General features: G+C 50.9%; 2 protein-coding genes across 2 annotated transcripts; one reads left to right on the top strand and one right to left on the bottom strand.

Annotated features, from left to right (window-relative positions):
* Window positions 1-539: 539 nt before the first annotated feature.
* LOC120991908 (histone H2B 1.1-like) lies at window positions 540-4,059 on the bottom strand. The gene is made up of 3 exons (XM_040420640.1): window positions 3,928-4,059; window positions 2,427-2,517; window positions 540-796 (listed from the first exon to the last, which is right to left on the bottom strand). The coding sequence occupies exons 1-3, from the start codon at window positions 4,057-4,059 to the stop codon at window positions 540-542; spliced, it is 480 nt and encodes a 159-aa protein (XP_040276574.1).
* A 2,434-nt stretch (window positions 4,060-6,493) lies between these two features.
* LOC120991926 (histone H2B 1.1) lies at window positions 6,494-6,953 on the top strand. Its single transcript, XM_040420655.1, has one exon. The coding sequence runs from the start codon at window positions 6,494-6,496 to the stop codon at window positions 6,872-6,874; it is 381 nt and encodes a 126-aa protein (XP_040276589.1). The 3' UTR covers window positions 6,875-6,953.
* The last annotated feature ends 15,758 nt before the right edge of the window (window positions 6,954-22,711 follow it).

Here is a 22,711-nt window from a genome sequence, read left to right as displayed (position 1 = left end):
GTCTACATTACAGAAACCCCCCAATAATCTGTAAATCCTGAGCCCCGGGTGTTCTCCACCGCAGCTACGAGACGAGCTATGCTCGGAGACTGAGGGGTTAATCCGTCCCGCCAATGAGCGGCGCTGGTACAGGTCACATGACCGGCTCCACCTGTAAATCAGCAGCTCAACTATAGGCGGGAAATTCAAATGAGTGACGAGATCCTGAGCTCTCCCAGCCAATAGCAGAGCTCTGGACCCCGCAGCCGTTATGTGCCCGTAGGAGCCTCGTCCTCCCGCCCTGCACTGAGCGGCCGCACAGCCTCTCTCCAGGGAGCGCCACACTGAGGAGGATGATGGGAGTAGTGATCGGGCATGGAGGAGTAGGAGGAGGGGAGCTTGTAGTGTAACTTCCGATAGCGTTACCGCATCTCATCTAGCTGACAGGGAGGAAAACCGCAGCCACTGTGAGAACAACGGGGAAACACGGGAGCAGCTCCGCTGGAGACAGGGTGGGGGCTCTGAGAAGAGCCTTTGGGTCCGGAGAGCGGGGGCGGCGCTCACTTGGCGCTGGTGTACTTGGTGACGGCCTTGGTGCCCTCGGAGACGGCGTGCTTGGCCAGCTCTCCGGGCAGCAGCAGGCGCACGGCGGTCTGGATCTCCCGGGAGGTGATGGTGGAGCGCTTGTTGTAGTGAGCCAGGCGGGAGGCTTCCCCTGCGATGCGCTCGAAGATGTCGTTGACGAAGGAGTTCATGATGCCCATGGCCTTGGAGGAGATGCCGGTGTCGGGGTGGACCTGCTTCAGCCAGGGCCGGACTGGGGATAAAAACCAGCCCTGGAAAAAGTTGCACACCAGCCCCACGGCGTTGCGTCATTATTTACTTGTTTATAAAAGGGGAAAGCATTCATTTTAAAACACGTGTGTAAACACGAATATGAACTTTGCCCCACAATAGCTCTTTTGTAGAACCCCATTGTTCATATTACCGTTTTACTGGCTAGGGCAGCGCTAAATCCCGGCCATCAGTGACGGTGACGTCACTGGGCTTCCTGGCAGCCCCATGGAGAGCCCCGGTACGTGACCAGATCTTCAAAAAATGCCTTTGCCCTGCGCGATTTAGCGCAGGGCAAAGGAGAGCATCGGAGCATGAACTGCTCCGATGCTCAAGTCAGGGGGGCTGCCTGGGTGAAAATGGAGGTATGTCCGGGTTCAGCTCTGAACCCGGACAACCCCTTTAATTTATACTCAGATATAGCCCTCCTGTAAGTACCTGGCTTTCCCCCTCTTCCTCACCCCCCTTCCCCCCTCCCTTCCCCTTCTGTCCCCCTTGAATGTATGTCAGCAGCAGCACCAGGAGAAGGACTGGAGCTGCAGGCTGCACAGGGACAAGTGAGTGACTGGCAACCCCTTCCTGCTGTCACAGAGTTGCTGGATTCTCCTGGAAAAGTTGTTGAAGTGCAGCTGCCTGGAGGTGGTGGGCTCCAAGCTTCTCACAGCCACTCTGACCATCATGCATGGTCATGGAGTTTCAGCTGCCTGGAAGTGACCTCCAGGCTTCTATCTATGGAGGCACAGTAGACTGCTGGGAGCTGCCTGTGTGGAGGCTGAGCAGCCTGCTGGATGCAGAGAGCTGTGTGATCACTGTCCCCTCCTGTACAGAGAGCAGCAAGGGACTCTCCAGAAGTGACATCAGCTGGGCAGATCAGCTTCTAGGATCTGGGCTCCATGGGCACTCTGTAGCCCTCACATGCTTCTTTATACATCACAGCAAGGAGATTGGGGCAGTTGACAGCAGGGCTCTGGCTGGAGGTAGCACTTTGTGAAAGGTTGTCACACAGGTTGACAGGGGCTGGGAGTGGAGAACATCTTGGTGTGTAACCTGGTGTCACTGTGCTGTACAAAGGATCTTCTGGGCATGGTGCCTCCACAGAGGGCAGGGAATCAGATTGACTGAGGAGGGCTTGTACTTTGGAGAAGAATATGTGGCTTCATGTGACAGAGCAGAGGAATGGCACAGAAGAGTGTGTGGATGAGGATACGTCGTGTCTCCAGGAGCTCTGCCCCTGACATCTCCAAGTGACAGACACTGCTGGACCCCCCTGGCACCCTGCACACAGAGCCTTCCTGTATGTATGGCTGGTGCCAACTTGTGATCAGATCTGACAGTCTGCAACCAGGAAGCGCTGCCACCCTGTCCCTGTGCATGCACCCGGAGACCTCTGTGCCCACGCCGGTGATGCCATGTCCCGCAACCATAGTGGAGGTGATGTGGGAGGCTCTGAATAAAAAGCAGCTCTGGAGGTAAAGGCAGGGGCAGGGACCGTTACTACGGCATGAAAGATGTGGAGTCGGGTCGGGGCAACAGGGTGCTGTTGAACTCCAGTAGAGGGGACGGGCTGCTTCTCCTGGGCACCAGTGACACTGGCAGGGGCAGCGGTGTGGGACCGGGAGGGGGCTTGCAGGAGAGCCGCCGGGGAAAGCAGGGAGCTTGCATGAGCTTATTGGGGAAGCCGCTGTCGTACAACAGCAGCCAGAGCTGCCGGAGGAACGTGAAGTACCGGAGGCTGCATAACTACCTGTGCAACATGCTGGAGAGACCCCGGGGCTGGGCATTTGTCTACCACGTCTTTGTGTGAGTACCGGACACCGTGCTGCTGTGTATAATGCACCGCCACTCGCCACATGTGGGCATGGCCCTGGCATCCAATACATATCAGGGAAAGCTATACTGTGCATTTATAATGGGTGCAGGGTGCCAGGGGGGTCCAGCAGTGTCTATCACTTGGAGATGTCAGGGGCAGAGCTCCTGGAGACACGACGTATCCTCATCCACACACTCTTCTGTGCCATTCCTCTGCTCTGTCACATGAAGCCACATATACTTCTCCAAAGTGCAAGCCCTCCTCAGTCAATCTGATTCCCTGCCCTCTGTGGAGGCACCATGCCCAGCAGATCCTTGGTACAGCACAGTGACACCAGGTTACACACAAAGATGTTCTCCACTCCCAGCCCCTGACAACCTGTGTGACAACCTTTCACAAAGTGCTACCTCCAGCCAGAGCCCTGCTGTCAACTGCCCCAATCTCCTTGCTGTGATGCATAAAGCATGTGAGGGCCACAGAGGGCCCATGGAGCCCAGATCCTAGAAGCTGATCTGCCCAGCCAATGTCACTCCTGGAGATTCCTGTAAACTGGAGACTGTATGTAAACTAATAGTATACACAACATAACCCTGACAGCCTGCACAGTCACATGTGGGCACAGCCCTGGCATCCAATACATATCACAGAGAGCTATACTGTGCAGTATAGCTTATAATGCACAGTATAGCTCTCTGTGATATGTATTGGATGCCAGGGCTGTGCCCACATGTGACTGTGCAGGCTGTCAGGGTTATGTAGTGTATATTAGTGTACATACAGTCTTATAATTTATAAGACTGTATGTAAATAATATACACTACATAACTCTGACAGCCTGCACAGTCAAATGTGGGCACAGCCTGGCCCCTTCTTACCCCCTGTATTTGCGGCTCCTCAAGTCCTCTCAGGGCTGTGTTTACATTGGGTCGGGCTCTGCTTCTGGTCTGCGGCCTGGACCCGGCATATTGAATCTGGAGGTGAGGCGGTGGGAGCCTGAGGCCACTTGCAGGAAGAGAGGGGCGGCCGCCCACACACAGGACAGCCAGCCAGGCCGGGCCAGGAGGATCAGGGGCTGCCGCTCACAGCGACACCAGGTGGTCGGAGGGAGTAGTGCCGCTCCCACGGAGGCCGGCCGGCCTGCTCAGCTCCACCCACCGGCCACCACTACAGATCAGAGCTTTCGGATTCGGCCTGCCGGCCGCCGAAATAGTGTGCAGGCATATCTTAAAGCGGCCCCAGGGCCAGCGGCCTACCGGGAAATTTCCCGGTATCCCGGTAGGCCAGTCCGGCCCTGGCTTCAGCACCTTGTAGACGTAGATGGCATAGCTCTCCTTCCTGCTCTTCCTCCGCTTCTTGCCGTCCTTCTTCTGAACCTTGGTGACGGCTTTCTTGGAGCCCTTCTTGGGCGCTGGGGCGGACTTGGCTGGCTCGGGCATTCTGACTGAGGACAAAATCTCGTCTGTTCTCCTCCTGACACCGCGGCGGTATTTATACACGGGCGGAGCAAATAGAGGGGCGGGGCTCACATCCATCCATTCAGCAGAGCCGGGGGCGGAGCAACAGGAGAGGCGTGGCTCACATACATCCATTCAGCAGAGCCGGGGGACGGAGCAGCAAGAAGGGAGGGGCTCACATCCATTCATAGAGCTGAGTCGGAGGGCGGAGCAGCAGGAGGGGTTGGGCTCATAGCCATCCAATCTGCTAAACCGGGGGGCGGAGCAGAAATCACATCCATCCATTCAGATGAGCCGGGGGGGAGCAGCAGGAGGGGTTGGGCTCATAGCCATCCAATCTGCTAAACCGGGGGGCGGAGCAGAAATCACATCCATCCATTCAGCTGAGCCGGGGGACGGAGCAGCAGGAGGGGTTGGGCTCATAGCCATCCAATCTGCTAAACCGGGGGGCGGAGCAGAACTCACATCCATCCATTCAGATGAGCTGGGGGGAGGAGCAGCAGGAGGGGCAGGGCTCGCATCCATCCATTCAGCTGAGCCGGGGGACGGAGCAGCAGGAGGGATTGGGCTCATAGCCATCCAATCTGCTAAACCGGGGGGCGGAGCAGAACTCACATCCATCCATTCAGATGAGCTGGGGGGAGGAGCAGCAGGAGGGGCAGGGCTCGCATCCATCCATTCAGCAGAGCCGGGGGACGGAGCAAAAGGAGGGGCGGGGCTCACATACATCCATTCAGCAGAGCCGGGGGGACGGAGCAGCAAGAAGGGAGGGGCTCACATCCATTCATAGAGCAGAGTCGGAGGGCGGAGCAGCAGGAGGGGTTGGGCTCATAGCCATCCATTCTGCTAAACCGGGGGGCGGAGCAGAACTCACATCCATCCATTCAGATGAGCCGGGGGGCGGGGCTAACATCTCTCTTCAGTCTATCAGGGCCTCGCTGCTCTGCTGATAACCGCCCCCCTTCTCATCTAAATGAATAGATATGAGCCCCGCCCCTCCTTCTGCTCCGCCCCCCGCTCTTCTCAGAGCCCCCACCTTCTCTAGGACGGAGCTGCCGCATTGTGTGAATACATGGAAGCCTCATGTCCGAGGCGGATTATTCCCTCATTATAGACCACTGATCGGGAGGATGGGGGGAGTAGTGATCGTATACTCGGGAGGATGAGGGGAGTAGTGATCGGCCAGAGAGAAGGGTGGGGGGAGTAGTGATCAGACAGTGAGGAGGATGAGGGGAGTAGTTATATGGTACTGAGGATGATGAGGGGAGTAGTGATCGGCCAGTGAGAAGGATGGGGGAGTAGTGATCAGACAGTGGGGAGTAGTGATCTGCTGATGGATGGATGTGAGCCCCGCCGTGCGCTCTATCCCCGGACACCAGCGCAGAGAGAAGGGGGCGGAGCTATAGAACAAGTGCTTTACAGTGATTGGCTGATCTCTGGCTTTTGAAATTCCCGCTCAATTACAGTTCGGTCAGAATCCAGCGGCCGTGGAGGAGAAGTCCATTACACACAGGGGCTCTGATGGTCCGGGCGTCACACAGGGGCACTTACCGCTCCTGACCTGCTGCGAGAACGGGCAGACATTGCTGCTGTAGAGGGTTCGTCCCCTGTGTGTAATGGACTGCTCCTCCACGGCCGCTGGATTCTGACCGGACTGTAATTGAGCGGGAATTCCAAAAGCCAGAGATCAGCCAATCACTGTAACGTACTTGTTCTGTAGCTCCGCCCCCATAGCTTGCTCAGTATTAACCCGTCAGTGGCCGCCTTCTCCCGCTCCCCACGACCGTCGTACCGGAGAACAGTCCCGTAGTCACTGTGCGGAGAAGAGCGGCTCCATCGCTGCGCTGGTGTCCAGGGATAGAGCGCACGACCCCCCTGCACGCACAGTACACTCAGCGGCGGCATCACTACCAGCAGGGGGCGGGGCGCAGTGAGGGGCGGTTATCAGCCGAGCAGCGAGGCCTGATAGACTGAAGAGAGCTGCTAGCCCCGCCCCCCGGCTCAGCTGGATGGATGGATGTAAGTTATGCTCCGCCCCCCGGTTTAGCAGAATTGATGGCTGTGAGCACCACCCCTCCTGCCGCTCCGCCCTCCTGCTCTGCTGAATGGATGGATGTGAGCCCCGCCTCTCTATTTGCTCCGCCCCCGGCTTAGATGAATGGATGTGAGCCCCGCCCCTCTATTTACTCCGCCCGCCGGCTCAGCTGGATGGATGTGAGCCCCGCCCCGCTATTTGCTCCGCCCCCGGCTCATCTGAATGGATGTGAGGCTGCCAATTGGGAGCAGTGGAGACACCACGTGACCCTCTCCTCCAGTAGATCGGCGCGCAGTCAGCAGCAGCTCATTTGCATGGCCCGTGTATAAATACCGCCGCGGTGGCAGGAGGAGAACAGACGAGATTTTGTCTTCCGTCAGAATGCCCGAGCCAGCCAAGTCCGCCCCAGCGCCCAAGAAGGGCTCCAAGAAAGCCGTCACCAAGGTTCAGAAGAAGGACGGCAAGAAGCGGAGGAAGAGCAGGAAGGAGAGCTATGCCATCTACGTCTACAAGGTGCTGAAGCAGGTCCACCCCGACACCGGCATCTCCTCCAAGGCCATGGGCATCATGAACTCCTTCGTCAACGACATCTTCGAGCGCATCGCAGGGGAAGCCTCCCGCCTGGCTCACTACAACAAGCGCTCCACCATCACCTCCCGGGAGATCCAGACCGCCGTGCGCCTGCTGCTGCCCGGAGAGCTGGCCAAGCACGCCGTCTCCGAGGGCACCAAGGCCGTCACCAAGTACACCAGCGCCAAGTGAGCGCCGCCCCCGCTCTCCGGACCCAAAGGCTCTTCTCAGAGCCCCCACCCTGTCTCCAGCGGAGCTGCTCCCGGGTCTCCCCGTTGTTCTCACAGTGGCTGCGGTTTTCCTCCCTGTCAGCTAGATGAGATGCGGTAACGCTATCGGAAGTTACACTACAAGCTCCCCTCCTCCTACTCCTCCATGCCCGATCACTACTCCCATCATCCTCCTCAGTGTGGCGCTCCCTGGAGAGAGGCTGTGCGGCCGCTCAGTGCAGGAGGACGAGGCTCCTACGGGCACATAACGGCTGCGGGGTCCAGAGCTCTGCTATTGGCTGGGAGAGCTCAGGATCTCGTCGCTCATTTGAATTTCCCGCCTATAGTTGAGCTGCTGAATTACAGGAGGAGCCGGTCATGTGACTTGTACCAGCGCCGCTCATTGGCGGGACGGATTAACCCCTCAGTCTCCGAGCACAGCTCGTCTCGTAGCTGCGGTGGAGAACACCCGGGGCTCAGGATTTATACAGATTATTGGGGGGGGGGGTTTCTGTAATGTAGACCTCCGGCTGTACTGAGCACAGGGCGCCGCTGATCTCCTGATGTGCGGGCGGTGTTAACCCCTCAGTGGAATTGTAGCTCCTCCTCCCCGGGAAGATGTGGGCGGCTCTGAGAAGAGCCTTTGTGCTGTGAGGACGGAGGCGGCAGCATTAACCCCCGAAGCCGTAGAGAGTGCGGCCCTGGCGCTTGAGCGCGTAGACCACGTCCATGGCGGTGACGGTCTTCCTCTTGGCGTGCTCGGTGTAGGTGACGGCGTCCCGGATGACGTTCTCCAGGAAGACTTTCAGCACCCCGCGAGTCTCCTCATAGATGAGGCCGGAGATGCGCTTGACGCCTCCCCTGCGAGCTAGGCGGCGGATGGCAGGCTTGGTGATGCCCTGGATGTTATCACGGAGCACCTTCCTGTGCCGCTTGGCGCCGCCTTTCCCGAGCCCTTTCCCTCCTTTACCGCGACCAGACATCTTCTAGGTGTGAGGAGCAGAGAGCAGTGACTGCTCAGCCCAGAGCCCTCCTTTATATGGAGCATGGGCGGACCTGAAAGAGAACTGCACGGAGAGGGGGCGGGGCTGTTCCTGAACTCCAGGCCCCGCCCTCCAGCTCTGATTGGCTGAGCTCAGAAGTGCTGGTGGTTTTCATTTTCCAGCCTCCATGTTACCAGCCTGTAAATTACATCATATCCTTCACATTAAAATAAAGTCTCTATATTATATTATCAACCTCCACATTATATTACAGCCTCCATACTACCAGCCTCCACATTCTATTACAGCCTCTGCATTACATTATAGCCTCCACCTTATATTACAGCCTCCATATTACATCTATGTTTCTATTACAGCCTCCATATTACATTATCTTCCTCTACATTATATTACAACCTCCATATTACCAGCCTCTACATTACATTACAGCCTCCATACTACCAGCCTCCACATTCTATTACAGCCTCTGCATTACATTATAGCCTCCACCTTATATTACAGCCTCCATATTACATCTATGTTTCTATTACAGCCTCAATATTACCAGCCTCTACATTACAGACTCCATATTACATTACCAGGCTCCACATAATATCACAGCCTCTACATTACATTACAGCCTACATATAATATTACAGCTTCCACATTATATTCCAGCCTCCATATTATATCAACCTCAACATTATATTACAACCTCCATATTTAAAGCCTCCACATTACATTATAGTCTCCACATTACATCACAGCCTCTATATTATCATCCTCAACATTATATTACGGCCTCTACATTACAGTCTCCATGTTAAATTACCGGCCTCCACATTATATTACAGACTCCATATTACCGGCCTTTACATTACATCACGGCCTAAACATTACATCACAGCCTCCACATTATATGACAGCCTCCATACTACCAGCCTCCACATTACATTATATTACAGCCTCCATACTACCAGCCTCCACATTACATCACAGCCTTAATATTACCAGCCTCTGCATTACATACAGACTCCAAATTATGTTACAGCCTCCACATTACATTGCAGACTCCATATTACCGTCCTCTACATTACATCACAGCCTAAACATTATGTTACAGCCTCCATATATTCAGCCTCCCGATTACATCACAGCCTCCATATAACTAGCCTTTACATTACATTATCACCTACACAGCTCAGAGAGCAACCACACAGAGAGTGATTCTAATTAATTATTCTCTATTAGATATCCAACATGGTAGATGGTATATCAGTTATAAAACATATACAAAAGACAGTGCATACTGGGAACAGATCGGGGTTACAATAAATGTATAAAAACAGAGTACGCTCCAAACCAATAAGGGACTAGTATCCCCCCGTACACAGTGGCGCAGTATCAGCTAGGTGGGGCGCATGTAGCAATGAAGGCATCCAGAGTAACATACACCAACACTCCAAACATTTAGGGGAGTGTAAGCCTGGATGCCGCCCACAACCAGCGGAGACTGCAGGAGATAAGGGGGGAAAACACTAAATACCTACTGACCCTGGTCTGAAGCCGCAGCCGCCCGCCGATCGTTTCACAAAGTGCTTCCTCTTGGGGCCTACTGGACTACTCCATACTGACCTCCTATATACTCCAGACATCTGCATTCATCCAATCAGCACACACCTACTCAGCTTTCCATGATTGATCAAATCAGTTACTCCTGGCCGTGGGGAACATGGCCAACCAATCGTCAGTCGTGTTCAGTCTCGTCATCAGTCACCTGATGGTATCGGCACCGCCCACCTCTCTCTCCAGGTCATATTGCGGCACCGTTCAATCCTTTGTACCTATCCTCTCACTCTACCTCCGCATCGCTCCCCAAGGTTGCATAAATTAGATCCCCGGTGGTGCTCGGATGATCCATTGCCGTCACGCGATCCGTGGAAACATAGTGGTAGTACAGAGGGTGACGTCACTCTCTGGCGCCATCGGCTGACGTAGCCGAGTCATGACGCGGATCGCGTGACGGCAATGGATCATCCGAGCACCACCGGGGATCTAATTTATGCAACCTTGGGGAGCGATGTGGAGGTAGAGTGAGAGGATAGGTACAAAGGATTGAACGGTGCCGCAATATGACCTGGAGAGAGAGGTGGGCGGTGCCGATACCATCAGGTGACTGATGACGAGACTGAACACGACTGACGATTGGTTGGCCATGTTCCCCACGGCCAGGAGTAACTGATTTGATCAATCATGGAAAGCTGAGTAGGTGTGTGCTGATTGGATGAATGCAGATGTCTGGAGTATATAGGAGATCAGTATGGAGTAGTCCAGTAGGCCCCAAGAGGAAGCACTTTGTGAAACGATCGGCGGGCGGCTGCGGCTTCAGACCAGGGTCAGTAGGTATTTAGTGTTTTCCCCCCCTTATCTCCTGCAGTCTCCGCTTGTTGTGGGCGGCATCCAGGCTTACACTCCCCTAAATGTTTGGAGTGTTGGTGTATGTTACTCTGGATGCCTTCATTGCTACATGCGCCCCACCTAGCTGATACTGCGCCACTGTGTACGGGGGGATACTAGTCCCTTATTGGTTTGGAGCGTACTCTGTTTTTATACATTTATTGTAACCCCGATCTGTTCCCAGTATGCACTGTCTTTTGTATATGTTTTATAACTGATCTACCATCTACCATGTTGGATATCTAATAGAGAATAATTAACTAGAATCACTCTCTGTGTGGTTGCTCTCTGAGCTGTGTAGGTGATAATACGAATAACTCCATGCGAGATATTTATGATAGTTGTTTTTTGGTGCTTCCTCTACATTACATTACAGCCTCCATATAACTAGCCTCTACATTACATTACAGCCTCCATACTACCAGCTTCCACATTACATTACAGCCTCTATATTTCATTACTGGCCTACACATTATATTACAGCTTCCATATTACCGGCCTCTACATTACAGTCTCCATATTATATTACATTACTGGCCTCCACATTATATTACAGCCTCTGTATTACCGGCCTCTACATCACAACTACATCACAGCTTAAACATTATGTTACAGCCTCCACATTACATCACAGCCTCCACATTAATTGAAAACCTCCATATTGCCAGCCTGTAAATTACATTATATCCTCTGCATTATATTAACGCCTCTATTATATTATTAACCTCAACATTATATTACAGCCTCCTTATTTACAGCCTCCACATTACATTATAGCCTCCACATGATATTACAGACTTCATACTATATTACAGCCTCCACATAATATTACAGCGTCCATATTACCAGCCTCCACATGATATTACAGCATTCATCTTACAGACTCCACATTATATAACAGCCTCCATATTACCGGCCTCCACATTATATTACAACCTCCACATTACATTACAAGCGTCCACATTATATAACAGCCTTCACATTACAGCCTCCACATTATAATTACAGCCTCAATATTACATTACAGCCTTCATATTACATTACAGCCTCTATATTATATTACAGCCTCCACATAATATTACAGACTCTATATTATCAGGCTCCACATGATATTACAGCCTCCTCAAGATATTACAGCCTCCATATTACCAGGCTTCACATTATATCACAGCCTTCATATTACCAGGCTCCACATTATATTACAGCCTCCATATTACCAGGCTCCACATTATATTACAGCCTCCACATTAAATTACAGCCTCCATATTACCAGTCTCCACATGATATTACAGCCTCCATATTATATTATAGCCTTTACATTACATTATAGCCTCCATATTATATTACAGCCTCCACATTATATTACAGCCTACAGATTTCAGCCTTCACACTATAGTACAGCCTCCATATTACCAGGCGGTCCTCATTAAGGTCTTACTGGGGGGGCTGTTGTGTGTGGGGGGGATGGGGGGGATAGAAGCATCACCAGCATCATATGCATCAACTTCCGTCTATAATGAGCAGCTTTCTTCAGCCGCCCTCTGAAGAAACCACCCAGCTCCAGCAGCAGGACATCCAGCAGAACCTGAACCAGCAGGCGGTGACATACTTGGACTGCACCCTGTAACCCATGATCCAAGATCTCCTGGACTTCTGGGCATGCAAACTTGATGTGTGGCCCCAACTGGGCGAGTTTTCCATGGACATGCTTTCCTGCCCGGCCAGAGCGGGTGCTCGGTGCGGCGGGGGGCACAGATACCCCTGAGAGAACTCGCCTTTCCTTCCAAAATGTTTAGTGACAAATAGAGTTGAGCGGACACCTGGATGTTCGAGTTCGGCCGAACTTCACAAAAAAGTTCGAGTTCGGGACCCGAACTTGACCCCGAATCCAAACCGCATTGAAGTCAATGGGGACAATGAATGCCACCAGCAGCGCGTCTACCAGCGGGCGCTTGTACTCGCGCATCTTCCGATCACGCTCCAGTGAGGGAATTAAGGACGGTACGTTGTCCGTGTAACGGGGATCCAGCAGCGTGGCCACCCAGGAATCAGCACAAGTTAGAATGTGGGCAACTCGGCGGTCGTTGTGGAGACACTGCAGCATGTAATCGCTCATGTGTGCCAGGCTGCCCAGAGGCAACGACAAGCTGTCCTCTGTGGGAGGTGTATGGTCTGTGTCCTCTGTATCCCCCCAGCCACGCTCCAGTGATGGCCATGAGCTGGTCTGGGTGCCACCCTGCTGTGAACATGGTTCCTCCTCCTCCATCTCCTCATCCTCATCCTCCACCTCCTCATCCTCCAGAACTGTGCCCTGGCTGGACAATTGTGTACCTTGGGGTTGTGGGTGCAGGAACCCACCCTCGGAGCCACTTGGGAATGACTGGCTGGAAACCCTATGAAATGATCCCTCTTCCTCCTCCTCCTCCTCCTGTACCACATCCTCTTCCATCATCGCCTGCAGCGTTTTTTCAAGGAGGCCTAGAAGTGGGATAGTAACGCTGAGAACGGCGTTATCGGCACTGGCCATGTTGGTGGAGTACTCGAAACAGCGCAACGAGGAACACAGGTCTCGCATGGAGGCTCAGTCATTGGTGGTGAAGTGTTGCTGTTCCGCAGAGCGACTGACCCGTGCGTGCTGCAGCTGAAACTCCACTATGGCCTGCTGCTGCTCGCACAGTCTGTCCAGCATGTGCAAGGTGGAGTTCCACCTGGTGGGCACGTCGCATATGAGGCGGTGAGCGGGAAGGCCGAAGATACGCTGCAGCGCTGACAGGCGAGCAGCGGCAAGGTGTGAACGCCGGAAGCGCGCACAGACGGCCCGCACTTTATGCAGCAGCTCTGACATGTCGGGGTAATGTTTAAGGAATCTCTGCACCACCAAATTCAGCGCATGCGCCAGGCAAGGGATGTGCGTCAAACCGGCTAGTCCCAAAGCTGCTACGAGATTTCGCCCATTATCGCACACCACCAGGCCGGGCTTGAGGCTCACTGGCACCAACCACTCGTCGGTCTGTTGTTCAAGGCCCGTCCACAGCTCCTGCACGGTGTGGGGTTTGTCCCCCAAACAGATAAGTTATAACACTGCCTGCTGTCGTTTACCCCGGGCTGTGCTGAAGTTGGTGGTGAAGGGGTTACGCTGACCGCTTCCTCATCCTCTACCAGCTCCTCATCCGGAGTAGGAGGAGGAAGCAACAGGAGGCAAACTGAAGCGCCCTGCAATCCTCGGTGGTGGAAGGACATGCGCCAAACTGCTATCCGCCTCAGGCCCAGCCGCCACTGCATTTACCCAGTGTGCTGTTATGGAGATATAGCGGCCCTGACCGTGCTTACTGGTCCACGTATCCGTAGTCAGGTGCACCTTGCCACAGATGGCGTTGCGCAGTGCACACCTGATTTTGTCCCCCACTTGGTTGTGCAGGGAAGGGATGGCTCTCCTGGAAAAGTAGTGGCGGCTGGGCACGACGTACTGTGGGACAGCCACCGCCATAAGGCCTTTAAAACTCTCCGTCTCCACCAGACGGAATGACAGCATTTCAAAGGCCAGTAATTTAGAAATGCTGGCATTCAGGGCCAGGGATGGCGGGTGGGTAGGGGGGTACTTCCTCTTCCTCTCCAGCGTTTGGGATATGGAGAGCTGAACGCTTCCGTGGGACATTGTGGAGATGCTTGGTGACCCAGGTGGTGGTGTTGCCTGCAGATCCTCTGTGGGGTGGCAGGTGGCACTGTCACTCCAGAGGTGGATGAAGAGGCCACGACTGCAGCAGAAGAGGAAGCAGGAGGAGTCAGAGACCTTTCTTGGTTTTTGAGGTGTCTTCTCCACTGCAGCTCGTGCTTTGCACTTAGATGCCTGGTCATGCAGGTTGTGCTCAGGTGAAGAACGTTTATGCCTCGCTTCAGGTTCTGATTGCACAGCGTGCAAACCACTCGTGTCTTCTCGTCAGCACATTGTCTGAAGAACTGCCACGTCAGGGAACTCCTTGGAGCAGGCTTTGGTGTGCTCGGTCCCTTGCTGCGGTGGGCAGTAGCAGGCGTACTGTCTAGAGGACGGCCGCTCCGCTTTTGCACCCCGCTCCCTCCCCGCTGTGCTGGTGGCTCTGTGCGACCACCGCCTCTTCCTCTGAACTACACAGGTCACTCGCATGACCTTGATTCCATGTGGGGTAGAGGACCTCATCGTCCTCCACATCATCTTCCACCCAGTCTTCACCCCTGCCTTCCTTGTCGGTCTGCAGACTGCAGAAAGCCCCAGCAGTTGGCACCTATGTTTCGTCATCATCCGAGACGTGCTGCGATGGTCCTCCCATGTACTCATCTTGAAAGATAAGTGGTTGGCCATCGGTGCACTCAATCTCTTCCACTTCTGGGGCAGGGCTATGTGGACGGCCCTGGGAAACCCGGCTAACAGAGTCATCAAAAAGCAGAAGAGACTGCTGCATGACTTGGGGCTCAGACTGCTTGGCTTATGTGCAAGGGGGCGAGGTGAAAGACTGATGGACATCGGCTGCAGGTGCCAACTGTGGTCTTTCGGCAGGAGACTGGGTGGGAGACAATGTGAAGGAACTGGATCCACTGTCAGCCACCCAATCTACTATCTCCTGTACTTGTTCAGGCCTCACCATTCGTAGAGCTGCATTAGGCCCGACCAAATACCGCTGCAGGTTCTGTCGCCTACTCGCACCTGAGGAAGGGGTTTCACTTGTGCGTGTAGCTGGTACAGATCGACCACGTCCTCTCCCTGCAACAGGAGCTCCACCAGCAGCACCACAACCTGGGCCACGTCCCTTATTTGACGCTCTCCTCATATTTTTCGAATTTAGGATCTTTCCCTAAATGGGTGTTTAATTAATAGTAGAATAGAACGACAGTATGTACAGGGTGTATCTCACATGCCCTGACCCAAACTAGGCCTCAATTAAAGGTTTGTGCACAAAATGGCGGTATTTCAAGTAACTGAATATAACCCAAATATAGAAAGGGTATATCTCACAATGACATCTGCAGCAAAGGCTGCCAAATAAACTTTTCCCCTCCCCCACGACAGCACCATAGAGAGAGGGATCCACCCCCAGGGACAGGAAACCTACAGAAATAAAAGGGTGGAGCCTCTCCTCCCATTCAGTGGTTTCCTGTCCCTGGAGTGGGAGACCTACAGTGTTTTCCTTTTCAGGTCTTACCGTCGGTCTGGTTTCCTAGGAGTTCCTAGAGGGCTGGCGGTTGCTGCCGGGGTCCATCGCGCTGCTGGGCAGGCTGAAAGGACCCTAGGATGCAGAGGTGCTCCAGGGGCCCTCCGTATCTTGCGGCAGGCATGTGGGTTACCTCTCAGGGAGAGCTCTGCCCCATGAGAAGCGCCAACGGGCGGAAGTAAGTGGTCATCCTTGGATTCAGGGCTCTGCCACTTGGATATCTGACGGAGAAGCCGGGCAGCGTCACTTCCGGTGCACGCGGAGTGGGATGACGCACTTCCGGTTTCGGCAGTGCTCCATCGGAGGCGTGGAACGCATATCGCGGCGGACTTCCGGTTTCAGGGTACCGGATGTGGCGCGTTCCTGGCGTGGACGCTTGGTTTCCTTTTTCATTATTATAAAAAGGTGCAGGCCAGACCAGTCCTCTGAGTCTGTACAGGACGGTCTGTGCTGAATTACATGTATGAGGCCTACCTTGCAAGCATTTCTTACGTGTGCTCCAAGATAGTGGCGGAAAAAATTTAATTATATCTCTTTTCTCGCATAAGCGTATAGACTCCCTAACTTCTCCATCCTATCTAATGGAGGAAGAAAGAAGACCGGAATCTGCTGAGGGTGATGTGAATCCCATCCCGGTAGTTTATTGATCTTCAGGGGGTAAGTGGCTCTTTTTCCGTTTGGCTTTTTATTTATTCCGCTTTGTGCTCTCTTTTTTCCAGCCTAAGATGAAGAAAGTGCTGGTTAAAAGAAAAAACAGAGTGTGCGCTATGCGGAACAGCCTTATCTTCTTCTTATGGGAAGAAATTGTGTCAAAGATGCATTGACAAGACCATTTCGGATGAGTCGCCATCCTTATTAGATAACATTAGGTCACTCATCAAGACGGAAGTCAAAAATACCCTAAAGTCAGACAGAAAGGCAAGAACATCAGTTAAAGGTGCAAAAGCGGGCATTTCCCAGGAACTTTCGTCAGAAAACAGTGACATCACCAGGTCGTCCTCGTCTGGTTCTTCATCGGAGGATGAGTCCATGTCTAACATCTTTTTCCCCTCTGAAGACACGGATAAGCTATTAAAAGTCATTAGGTCCACCATGAACATTGAGGACGTTAAGGAAGATAAATCTGTAGCAGACTCTTTATTTCAGGGGTTACAGGAAAGGAAGGGCCGTTGTTTTCCTGTACATTCCAGCATTATGTCTTTAATTCAAAGAGAATGGAGAAAACCAGGCAAAAAAGTATTTGCCTCTAGGGCGTTTAAACGGAAATATCCGTTCGAAGAAGTAGCCTCCTCCTCTTGGGGGAAAGCCCCAAAAATTGATGTTGCCATTTCCAAAGTATCAAAAAAGTCTTCTCTTCCTTTTGAAGATACTGGTATGCTTAAGGAGGCCTTAGACAAAAAAGCTGAAACCTTCCTTAGGGGTGCATGGGAGGCCTCTACCTTAGCCTTCTGTCAAGCCGTAGCGGCTACAGTCACGGCCAGGACCTTAGCTCTCTGGTTACAGCAGCTTGAGGTACAATTAAAAGATAGAGCCCCTAGGGATCAGATTCTATCCTCTTTGCCAACATTACAAAAAGCAGCAGATTTCTTGACGGATGCATCAGTTGATTCTATTAAACTCAGCGCACAGTCAGCCTCCCTCACTAATTCGGCACGCAGGGCCCTTTGGTTAAAGAGTTGGAGTGGGGGTGATATAGCATCCAAACAAAGATTATGTAATATCCCCTGCCAGGGAGAATTTTTGTTTGGTCCAGAGTTGGACGACCTTCTAGAAAAGGCGGCGGATAGGAAGAAAAGGTTTCCGGTCCCTAATCCTGCTGCGGTCTTTAGTTCTAGAAATAGGCAGTCCTTTCGTTCCTTTAGAGGTAATACGGGCAGAAGATCAGGCAGGGAAAAGGATCAGAGATTTAGATCCAGAAATTTTGGGGGGAAAGGTTTCCTATTCGGAAACTCTTCCTCTTCTAATAAAAAACAACCCCAGCAATGACGCCAGGTCAGAGGTGGGAGGAAGACTAAAGTTCTTCCAGACATCCTGGGAAAAGATTGCAGGACCTTGGGTCATGGATCTCATTCATTCAGGTCTAAAACTAGAGTTCCATTCTTTGCCTCCGCAAAGATTTGTTATTACAAAAAGTATTTGTGTAAGAGGGTTTTTTCCTATAATAAAAGAAGTTTTGGGCCTTATCAAGAAAAATGTTTTGATTCCCGTTCCTCAAGAAGAACAATCCAAAGGTTTTTTCTCCCACCTGTTTCTAGTTCCAAAACCAGATGGTACACTCAGAACTATCATCAATCTCAGGGATTTGAACAAATTTCTGGTTGTCAAAAAATTCAAGATGGAGACAATGAGGAATACGATTCAGCTTCTTTTTCCTCATTGTTTCATGGCAGTGTTGGATTTAAAGGACGCCTACTTCCATATTCCAATGCACCAGAGATTCCAGAAATTCCTGAGAGTGGCGATTCCGATAGAGGGTCAGATTCAGCAATATCAATTTCAGGCACTACCCTTTGGCCTGTCCATGTCCCCAAGGATATTTACAAAGGTAGTGGCAGAGATGGTGTCATTTATAAGAACCAAAAATATTTTGATAGTCCCATATCTAGACGATTTTCTAATTATTGCGAATTCTCGGCTGGACTGCAAGAAGAGTGTTCAGACTGTGGTTCAGACCTTTCAGGATCTGGGCTGGATAGTGAATTACAAAAAATCCAGACTGAAACCAGTAAAGGTACAGAGGTTCCTTGGCCTAGTTTTGAACTCAGAGACTCAAAGAACATATCTCCCAGAAGAAAAGATTACAAAAATTTGGAAACAAATCAAAGCCCTCTCTTCCACCTCCCTGACTCTCCGAAAGGCCATGTCGGTCCTAGGTTCTCTGAATTCCTGTATCCCGGCGGTAGAATGGGCCCAACTTCACTCCCGTCAGTTACAATCAGAGATTTTGACAACCTTCAAAAAACAAAAGGGAACATTAGATGTCAGGATAAAGATCTCAGACTCGACCAAGAAGTTTATCTTGGTGGCTGGTCAGGGACAATCTGGTCCGGGGAATTCCATGGTCCTACCCGGATCCTATTGTCCTGACCACGGACGCGAGCCCCTGGGGGTGGGGGGCCCACGTGCAGGGATACAATTTTCAGGGTCTATGGTCCCCAGCTCAAAAATCATTCTCTTCCAACCGGAAAGAGTTGGTGGCAGTCAAATTAGCAGTGAAAGCTTCTCTGGCCCTCCTAGGCACAGGCCACGTGAGGATTCTTTCAGACAATCAGACGACAGTGGCTTATGTAAACCACCAAGGGGGGACAAGGTCGGTATCCCTAGGGTGGGAAGCTGGAAAATTATTAACGATGTTGGAGAAACAGGTCAGCCATGTATCAGCTCTTCATATAAAGGGGAAGGAGAATGTTCACGCGGATTTTCTCAGCAGACACCCCTTAAAACAGGGAGAATGGTCCCTCAACTCCTCAATATTTTCCAGAATCATCAAGTCATGGGGCCTGCCGACCATAGATCTCTTCAGTACAAGCCTGAACAAGAAAGTGGAAATCTTTTGCTCTCTAAATCCAAGAGAATCCCCCTATGGGGTGGATGCATTTCTCCTGAAGTGGGACTTTCCCCTAGCATATGCCTTTCCCCCCTTCCAACTGATCCCAGCAGTCCTAAAGAAGATCAGGAAGGACAGGGCAAGGGTCATTCTCATCGCCCCCTTTTGGCCCAAAAGGGCATGGTTCACTCTGCTCCGGACCATGTCAGTTTCAGACCCCTGGATTCTGCCAGACCTGCCGAATCTGCTGTCCCAGGGTCCAGTCGTTCATCCAGCAGTCAGTGGTCTCCATCTGACTGCATGGAATTTGAGCGGAGATTATTAATTAAAAAAGGTTTCTCGCAGGAGCTCATCACGACCTTACTTAAGAGCAGAAAACCTGTAACTGTTTCCATTTACGCCAGGACTTGGAAAAAATTTATTGAATTTGGTAACCTTAACCCAAGGCATTTACCAGCGTGTGTTCCTATTTCCCAGGTTCTGGAGTTTCTACAGAAAGGCCTTTCCCTAGGTCTTGCTAAAAGTACTCTTAAAGTACAGGTCTCTGCCCTGTCAGTTCTGTTCGAACAGAGCTTTGCCTTAGATCCTTGGATTACTAGATTCTTTAAGGCAGTTGATAGGATGACACCAGTCTTATCCCCTAGGGTGCCCCCGTGGGATCTTAACATAGTACTTAATTCTTTAACCAAAGCACCCTTCGAACCCATTGATTCGGTATGCATTAAATTTCTCACTTTCAAGCTGGTTTTGTTAGTGGCCCTCACTACTGCTAGAAGGATAAGTGAGTTGCAGGCCATTTCCATCAATCCCCCTTTCACTACGATTCTCGATGATAGAGTTATTATTCTACCTGATCCGGCCTTTTTACCCAAAGTGTCATCTAAATTCCATAGGTCCCAAGAGATCATTCTTCCATCCTTTTGTGATCATCCAAAAAATGCTGGGGAAGTGGCTTTTCATGCACTAGATGTACGGAGATGCTTGTTACAGTATCTAAAAATTACGGAAGAATGGAGAAAGTCTTCTGCTTTATTCGTTCTCTTCTCAGGATCGAATAAAGGGAAGAAGGCTACCAAAAGTACCCTGTCTAGGTGGCTTAGACTGGGCATTATACAGTCCTACTTGGAGGAGGGCCTGTCTCCTCCAGTCTCGGTGAAGGCTCACTCTACCCGTTCAGTTTCCACTTCTTGGGCAGAAAGGTCGGGGGCCTCTATTGAGCAGATTTGTAAGGCAGCCACGTGGTCTTCACCTTCTACTTTTTTCCGTCACTATCGTTTGGATTTACACTCCTCCTCTGATCTTTCCTTCGGGAGAAAGGTTTTGCAAGCGGTGGTCCCTCCCTAGGAAGGGTTCTTTTCCTCTGTAATTCTCTCTATGGTGCTGTCGTGGGGGAGGGGAAAAATGATGATTACACTTACCGGTAATCGGATTTTCCAGACCCCACGACAGCACCCTTCCTAATTCCCTCCCTTGGTGATGGTTTCTGTATTCACATGGAGTAGCAAAAAAAAAAAAAAAAAAAAAATGTATGCGATTGTATATGCTGTTTAGCTCGGAATAATTAATGGTGTAGGAGTCCCTCTCTTGCTCTGTAATCCACTGAATGGGAGGAGAGGCTCCACCCTTTTATTTCTGTAGGTTTCCTGTCCCTGGGGGTGGATCCCTCTCTCTATGGTGCTGTCGTGGGGTCTGGAAAATCCGATTACCGGTAAGTGTAATCATCATTTTTTTTGCCAAAACGGGTGTTTTTTTAATAACTGAAATTCCAGGGTTATATACTGCTGTCATATTCAAACGTCTTGATGCTGCAAGGGCGGAAATATTGTGTATTTTGCCCAAAAAAGGGTGTTTTATTAATAGAAGAATATAACCCCTGTATATACAGGGTGTATCTCACACGCCCTGACCCACACTAGGCCTCAATTAAATATATAACATAGTAACATAGTACATAAGGCCGAAAAAAGACATTTGTCCATCCAGTTCGGCCCGTCATCCTGCAAGTTGATCCAGAGGAAGGCAAAAAAAAAACAAACCTGTGAGGTAGAAGCCAATTTTCCCCACTTTAGGGCAATAAAAAATTCCTTCCTGACTCCAATCAGGCAATCAGAATAACTCCCTGGATCAACGACCCCCCTCTAGTAGCCATAGCCTGTAATATTATTACACTCCAGGAATACATCCAGGCCCCTCTTGAATTCCTTTATTGTACTCACCATCACCACCTCCTCAGGCAGAGAGTTCCATAGTCTCACTGCTCTTACAGTAAAGAGTCCATAGTCTCACTGCTCTTACAGTAAAGAGTCCATAGTCTCACTGCTCTTACAGTATAGAGTCCATAGTCTCACTGCTCTTACAGTAAAGAGTCCATAGTCTCACTGCTCTTACAGTAAAGAGTCCATAGTCTCACCGCTCTTACAGTATAGAGTCCATAGTCTCACTGCTCTTACAGTATAGAGTCCATAGTCTCACTGCTCTTACAGTATAGAGTCCATAGTCTCACTGCTCTTACAGTAAAGAGTCCATAGTCTCACTGCTCTTACAGTATAGAGTCCATAGTCTCACTGCTCTTACAGTATAGAGTCCATAGTCTCACTGCTCTTACAGTAAAGAGTCCATAGTCTCACTGCTCTTACAGTACAGAGTCCATAGTCTCACTGCTCTTACCGTAAAGAGTCCATAGTCTCACCGCTCTTACAGTAAAGAGTCCATAGTCTCACTGCTCTTACAGTACAGAGTCCATAGTCTCACTGCTCTTACAGTAAAGAGTCCATAGTCTCACTGCTCTTACAGTAAAGAGTCCATAGTCTCACTGCTCTTACAGTAAAGAGTCCATAGTCTCACTGCTCTTACCGTAAAGAGTCCATAGTCTCACTGCTCTTACCGTAAAGAATCCATAGTCTCACTGCTCTTACAGTACAGAGTCCATAGTCTCTCTGCTCTTACAGTATAGAGTCCATAGTCTCACTGCTCTTACAGTAAAGAGTCCATAGTCTCACTGCTCTTACAGTAAAGAGTCCATAGTCTCACTGCTCTTACAGTAAAGAATCCATAGTCTCACTGCTCTTACAGTATAGAGTCCATAGTCTCACTGCTCTTACAGTAAAGAGTCCATAGTCTCACTGCTCTTACAGTAAAGAGTCCATAGTCTCACTGGTCTTACAGTAAAGAATCCATAGTCTCACTGCTCTTACAGTATAGAGTCCATAGTCTCACTGCTCTTACAGTAAAGAGTCCATAGTCTCACTGCTCTTACAGTAAAGAGTCCATAGTCTCACAGCTCTTACAGTAAATAGTCCACAGTCTCACTGCTCTTACAGTAAAGAGTCCACAGTCTCACTGCTCTTACAGTAAAGAGTCCATAGTCTCACTGCTCTTACAGTAAAGAGTCCATAGTCTCACTGCTCTTACAGTAAAGAGTCCATAGTCTCACTGCTCTTACAGTATAGAGTCCATAGTCTCACTGCTCTTACAGTAAATAGTCCACAGTCTCACTGCTCTTACAGTAAAGAGTCCACAGTCTCACTGCTCTTACAGTATAGAGTCCATAGTCTCACTGCTCTTACAGTAAATAGTCCACAGTCTCACTGATCTTACAGTAAAGAGTCCATAGTCTCACTGCTCTTACAGTAAAGAGTCCATAGTCTCAC

This window comes from Bufo bufo, chromosome 2, assembly GCF_905171765.1.
Source record: "Bufo bufo chromosome 2, aBufBuf1.1, whole genome shotgun sequence".
Classification (NCBI taxonomy): domain Eukaryota; kingdom Metazoa; phylum Chordata; class Amphibia; order Anura; family Bufonidae; genus Bufo; species Bufo bufo.
The sequence above is the reverse complement of the archived record's forward strand: the minus strand, read 5'-3'. Positions and strand labels throughout refer to the sequence as shown.

Bases quoted from the DNA above. Each gene is read 5' to 3' on its own strand.
- LOC120991908 (XM_040420640.1), bottom strand. From the start codon at position 4,059: ATGCCCGAGCCAGCCAAGTCCGCCCCAGCGCCCAAGAAGGGCTCCAAG. The intron at 2,518-3,927 runs GTGCTGAAGCCA...TTCCTCCGGCAG, and splicing joins ATGCCATCTACGTCTACAAG to CTCTGGCTGCTGTTGTACGA. The intron at 797-2,426 runs GTCCCACACCGC...TTTTATCCCCAG, and splicing joins CTCCTGCAAGCCCCCTCCCG to TCCGGCCCTGGCTGAAGCAG.
- LOC120991926 (XM_040420655.1), top strand. From the start codon at position 6,494: ATGCCCGAGCCAGCCAAGTCCGCCCCAGCGCCCAAGAAGGGCTCCAAG.